The sequence below is a fragment of the Opisthorchis viverrini genome, assembly GCF_000715545.1.
Source record: "Opisthorchis viverrini unplaced genomic scaffold opera_v5_60, whole genome shotgun sequence".
NCBI lineage: Eukaryota > Metazoa > Platyhelminthes > Trematoda > Opisthorchiida > Opisthorchiidae > Opisthorchis > Opisthorchis viverrini.
The window spans coordinates 804829-811073 of NW_008751712.1; the positions used below are offsets into that span (position 1 = coordinate 804829).

The 6245-nt window shown below is 45.4% G+C and overlaps 1 protein-coding gene across 1 annotated transcript; it reads left to right on the forward strand.

Annotated features, from left to right (window-relative positions):
* Positions 1–278: 278 nt before the first annotated feature.
* On the forward strand, positions 279–4763 carry T265_03761 (hypothetical protein; the record flags this gene model as incomplete). Its single annotated transcript, XM_009168314.1, has 4 exons — positions 279–456; positions 1158–1740; positions 1925–2029; positions 3335–4763. 4 exons carry the CDS (start codon positions 279–281, stop codon positions 4251–4253), a joined length of 1785 nt encoding a protein of 594 aa, XP_009166578.1.
* Between the last annotated feature and the right edge of the window lie 1482 nt (positions 4764–6245).

The window sequence follows — 6245 nt, forward strand, 5'->3', positions numbered from 1 at the left end:
GTGTGGTTGCCACACTCATTACGAACCCCTTTTGCAAACGAGCACTACCACCGACTCTCTCCAGTTGCCTGGGACAGACTCCTTTTCCCAAATGCAAGCAAACAGATCGGACAAGCGCTGGCTGGGGACTTCACCCCATCTTTGGACAATGTGGATGGGAGATCGTCCGGACCAGGGGCTCGGTGGCGCTTAAGGGAACATATGCAGTTGTAAACCTCAGAGGCCGCAGGTGGTTCCACCTTCACCACCCAGGGCTCTATTTTTCCTGTGGGCTCTAGATGAGTGCCAGCTGGTGGCCACGGCAGTTTTTCGAAGTATTGGGCCCACCGTTTGAAGCGTTCTTCTTTATTCGAGATGGTCGTTCCAGAAATGAACAAAAACGGACGGGGAAAGAACTCACTGCTAGCCTATTACAATCATTCCGAAATGTCTACGCCCCAGACGCCCATTCAGGCAGTTTGAACACAAAGTCCGACAAGAACGCTATCAACATCGATTAACAGCCATATTCTCCAGCGTCCCCAACCAAGCGCAGTGAGGATCACACGGTTCCTATTCTGAAAGGCTGTTTCTTACCGACAGGCCCCAGACATTTCGTGATCTCTCCATTCCCCCTGTTATGTCAAAAGTTGGGCACTCTTCGGCAAATGTTTCGGCAATAAATAGCCCGATATTGGACATATCCCTCAATGAAAATCCCCATTGCATAACTGAACACTCGCTTTCTAATTGCTACGTTACGAATCCACAGACACCTTCCTATATGAGGTATGATTATGAGACAACGATTGTCGATGCTCTGAAGACGTCTTACTTCCGTCGCTCGAACAGTCGTGCCGATATCCTCACCGTGGATAAAATGTTCGTATCCGAGATGGCGGGTTGGTACTTGGTAGCACGCCATTCTTGAAAAATGCAGAATTTTCTGCTTAATTCTTGACCTTCGTGAGCCACAAAATGCATCGGTCAGATGAGGTCTTAAGTTTATTAACTGCATCCGCCTGTAATTACGCCCAAGGACGGAAACCAATGTTAGGAGACCCGATTTCAACAAACCACCGACCGTTGTAGCCCATCTCAACGCACCGACTTAAACTACTGAAATTTCTCAGGCGTCTCTAGCCTGAACACTGTTATCTCCCCGGACAACCGGATAGGCTGTTGTAATGCACTTGTTACCTTTCTGTATGGGTTTTTCTACCATCCAGCTACTAAGTGTCTGGGTAGTTTTTTCGGAGGAAGACCCACCCTGTGCTTATATCTTCATCTTCTGTTTATTTTAGCATCCGTTGCTTTGCCTTCGGTCGAGTGGCCGTCACAAATATCCTATCATAATGGGATAACGAATGACATGGGATTGTGTCGTATCGGCTGTCAATCGTCATGCCAGTTACGCAGGAAATATTATTTTCTTCTTGGCTTGTCGGTTTTTATGTTGCTCTTTCTGTATTACGCACTGCGTGAGACAGTTGTTTCTTATCCGATATCTTATAATGGGATTCATTTCTTTTTGGCTGCTACACAAAAGGCGAATAATGACACGACCGTTATAGTTCACCCACTTCATTCATCCGTCCAACAAAGCGTTCTGGTCTTTTTGCACATCCAGAAAACTGGTGGATCGCTGGTTGAGCGTCGACTAGTCAAGGACGGACTTCGTAATCGGTCTTGTTTGTGCACACCGCATTTTCGCCGCTGTGAATGTCGCACAAAGTTGGGAAACACATGGATCGTCAGTCGGTAGGTTGTCCTAGTAGTTGTGCGTGTACGTGTCGGTTTTGTTACTGGCTTTGGAGTGCGGTGATCGCGAATACATTTATGAATGCTTGCTCTGATTGATTCTATTTTCCTTCATCTTCCTGCTAGGATTTGTTGTTATATCTATTCCCTAAATTCCATATGCACTTATTGCCTGTTTGTTTAGGTTTTCAACAGGTTGGATTTGTGGTCTTCACGCAGACCTAACCGAATACACAGAATGTGTACAAGACAAACTGACCGAGCTGGATGGAACGATAGTGCAAAGGCGGTAAGTCACATTTCTCCCATATGGTGATGGGCTCTGCATACCTTACTTATTGTGTTCTGTGACTTCAGAGGTACGAGTGATTCTGTCGATGAACTTCTAATTATATTCGCTCTGCAGGGGAATGCCGCAGAAGTTTGTGGATAAGAGCCGTTTTCATATTCCCGTACTTCTGGGCGTGTGGGAATGTATGGTGGGCTTTCTAGAAGCTTCCCTGCACGAACTTGTATCCGGTAACGATGTTCATTCTTGATTTCTGTTCAACTTCATCATCGATTAAATGATACGGCGGACGCTACAAGACCTTCGAACCCCCGGTTTCCAGATGATTGCTGGTAGGAGCCTTGTTGACCTGGAGTACACAAACGATATCATCCTCATCTTTGAAGGTAAACATGGAACACCATAATACCATCTTTAAGTATGTGCCTTGCACGGGATACAGTCAGTGCCAGCAGCTTCGTTTTCTCCGCCAGGTTCTACAAATGCAGAAACCTCATCTACCAGCGTGAGTACAGTTCTCTGTGTCACCTTAAGAGTGGTGCGAACCACGAGGAGGACAATGTTTGACGTTGCAGAACCCTGTGAAACCTATTATTTGGTGTTTTGGTGTTGTTGGTGCACTCATTTTTCTAGGATGATGTCTTCGATACCCTTCCCCCTGCGCTTGGTTGGAGGTATTTCATAGGATGGCGGCCAATCGATGTCAATGGTACTCCTGCCGTCGGGTTCTTTCCAGATTTTCTAAACCAGCGTTTGGAGGTGTAGACACCTCAAAATGATTTCATGAAGCCAACAACAGGTCCGTCCTCATCCATCTTTTTTCAATTTATCTTTAATCGTAATTAAATAAACTTTGTGTCTGCACGCCAATAAAGCACTATTGGCGACACTGATGTTGTTGGCTCTAATGCATGCCGTAGCCACTGCAACCTTCATCAAACGATGCTAACCGTCGTGTGACAACCATTGCACCTGCTCTACTGGTGCTCTGTTGGAAGCTGCAAGCTGGGTTTCCCACTGTTTCACGTGGATCGGGCGACGACGCATCGGAATTGTGGCTGTCACCCCATCAAAACCAAAGCTGTATCACCTTTACTGGTTTTATAAAGTGTGGGTTCTTGGTTTTTCTCTTGGCTGGGGAATTTCATCAGCACCTTTTTAAATGTCAAGGTGATACAAGTGATCACAGGATCGCTCAATACGATTGGTTTTATAGGAAGCATCTTTGTGAACTCCATCCCCATGGATTTTCTTGAAAAGACGTCCCACGTTTATGTAAACTTTATGCCGTTATGTTCGTTTCAGGTTCATTTACTTCACTCTACTAAGAAACCCCGTCGATCGATTCCTCAGCGAGTGGCTTCATGTGCGACGTGGTGCGACTTGGCATGGAGCCAACCTGCATTGTGGCGGTAGACCTCCAGATAACCGGGCATATCGTCCCTGCTACACGTTACCCGAGTTTAGTGGCAATTCTACTCAAGTTTGGTTTCGCGGACATCCGACATGGACCGGTGTGGATTTGGATACTTTTGTAAAGTGTAAGTACAACCTGGCACTCAACCGACAAACACGGATGTTGGCCAATCTCCGCAGTCTCGGTTGCTATAGGCACTTGCTAGAATGGAACATGCCTCGCAGTCCATTCCAGGCAACTGTACCGCAGCGCGCTCTTCTAAACAGTGCCAAATATAACCTTGCAACTTTTCTTCGAACATTTGGTCTTTCTGACTATCTTGCCTATACACAGTATTTGTACCAGCGCTCACTTCATATTACTTTCAACCGTCTTTTCGTCGCCAATGAATCTTCCGAACGTCTTTCCCACGCCTACCACGTTCGTCGTAACATGTCCGACTCTCAGTTACAGCTGATTCGGGACGCCAATGGATTAGACCAAATGTTGTATGACTTCGTCACACGCCTATTTACCCTTCGAATCACGTGGCATGTGGCTAGGGATAGTTCCATATCAATGCGTCACAAACGTCCACTACTCACACTTTGGCATGCGCGGAATTTTCGTGGACTTGAGGATATCCTCTTGGACACGAACAACCGAAACTACTTCCGTCGTCAGTTCACTATTCAGCTGATTAGGCTGTTAAAACGGCAGGGAAGTTCGTCCCCGTCTAGAGAGAAGCTATCACGTGAGCAGTCGAACTGGGACCAAGTACTGTTGCGTCATTTTGGAGAATTCGACAGCTCTTCAGTATCTTATTGAACCACGCTGGTCGCATTTAGCCCTAATAGTTTGGGTAATTCTAATCTTTCCACGTTCAGATGTCAACATTCGTTCAGATTTTTATGGCCCTCTTTCTTCTCAAAGCAGTTTCTTTTTGGTGACCATGTTTTTTATGATTATGAAGGTAATTTTGACCATAAAGTTTCTGGCAATAAGCAGCCAGTTTTTTCCGCTCTATTTTCTGCGCTTCCTATGGGTTGGCATTTTACGCAACTATTGGTCATTATGAAACTTTCTTGCTCCGGAGTATTGAGACTAGTCTATACAATATCATATGATCTTGTCAGATGGATGTTTTTTTAAAAGCATAACTAGTGTTCCCATATCCAGCAACAATGATCGTCCCCGGTGTATATTTGGCAGGGTTGTCTTCACCTCACCGGTTGATTGTACTCCGGGTAACTGTTTGTAGATGGAACACTGTTTTTTGTGTGACCTACTCCATGTGGAGATAGTACAGTTTTGATTAACTCGCTGCGGTTAATTTAGTGAGAGGTTCACCTGTAGGTAACGAAATATTTTTTTCCGCGTAACGCTCATGCACTTCTATTTCAAACATCCCTAAAACCGAGCTCCGAAGCTGACTATCCGTTGTATCATCCGCCACCAGATGCTCCCTACAGATATTTGCGGCTGAGGAGGTTCAGGAAGCAGCGTTATTATTGTATAAACGAATATGTCCGGAATACGTCATTTCCGGTACTTGGCGGTTGGACTGAGTGTGCAACATTAATTATCCCTTTTCTGAGATACGTCTGGAGCTTCAAAGCGTAACGGGCTGATCAGTACTTGAATTTTGGGAACAGTTCCAGGAATCTTTCATGGAGCAGACGGTGTGATGCAGTTCTTTGCCCGGATAAATAATGGGGCGTGGTGCTTACTTCACCAACATTGTCGAGTAGCTGACCTACCTGTTTTCAGACCAAGGGAAGGAATATTCACGTTGAAGGCTGGTTTTTTAGTTTGCCGAAAAATTCCACCCAAAAAACGGCACAGTTTCCACTAACTACAAGCTTGCTGTGTTGTGTGACAGTATAGAATTTTGGTCTCGCAGTTGACTTTCTTCCAACTGCACCATACTTTGCTGATCTCGTGATCCTCACTATTGGATAAACTGGCAACAACCCTATACTCCGTTAGAGGTGCGGAAAATTTTGGCTTTGTCCCTTCCCAGCCTAACCACAGCCAGGCAGTCCGCTTGAAGATCAAGCTGAACACTGTTGATCATGACTGCCGCGTATTTGAGAATGTTACAAGCCTCTAAGGTCCCGTGATTCGTAACGCAGGTTGACGTAGAACGTTTTGGGTGTATGCTCCTTGGGTTATTACATTTCAAAATGAGAAGCAAATACTTAATTGTCATAAAAGTCCAACGCTTTCTTGGTTATCTAAGTAGATGCACTGAAACCCAGGTTCAAGGGACCAACGGTACACACCGATTCGAATTTCCCCGTTGTTCAACCCTGAGTCAGGCTATTTAAAATGATTGAACGTGTTACTTTTGAAACAGTTACGTCAAAACCCATTTGGCAGCGCTCTTCCAGTGGTTATGCAATGCTTTCTCTGAGGAGTGCTCTCAAGACTAGCTGGAGATTGCAGTCCACTCGGACTCGCATTTTCATGGGAAGCACGCTACAAATATAAAGTTTATACAGGCAGGTCTGGTAAAGAAACGATTAGACTCGCGTTCCATAAGTTAAGAAGTCGCGGTTGACGTGGCTTGCCTTCTTTAATAACCAAAGGCCTGACAGGCCATATTGTTTCCAGAAGTTCTGCAATGTGGTTCTCACAGTCCGTAGCACTTTTCGCTCTTGATAATACGAGTCGGAATTCTTGAGTTCACCTTTGTGATAATCCCCGTATCTATATTTTCCAGTCACGAAGTTGCCGGCTATGGAACATGCTTTCGACATGTTCGCTCTAAGCATTCCCATAGTGGGGAGATATGGAGATCAGTAGGCAGGTGTCGAA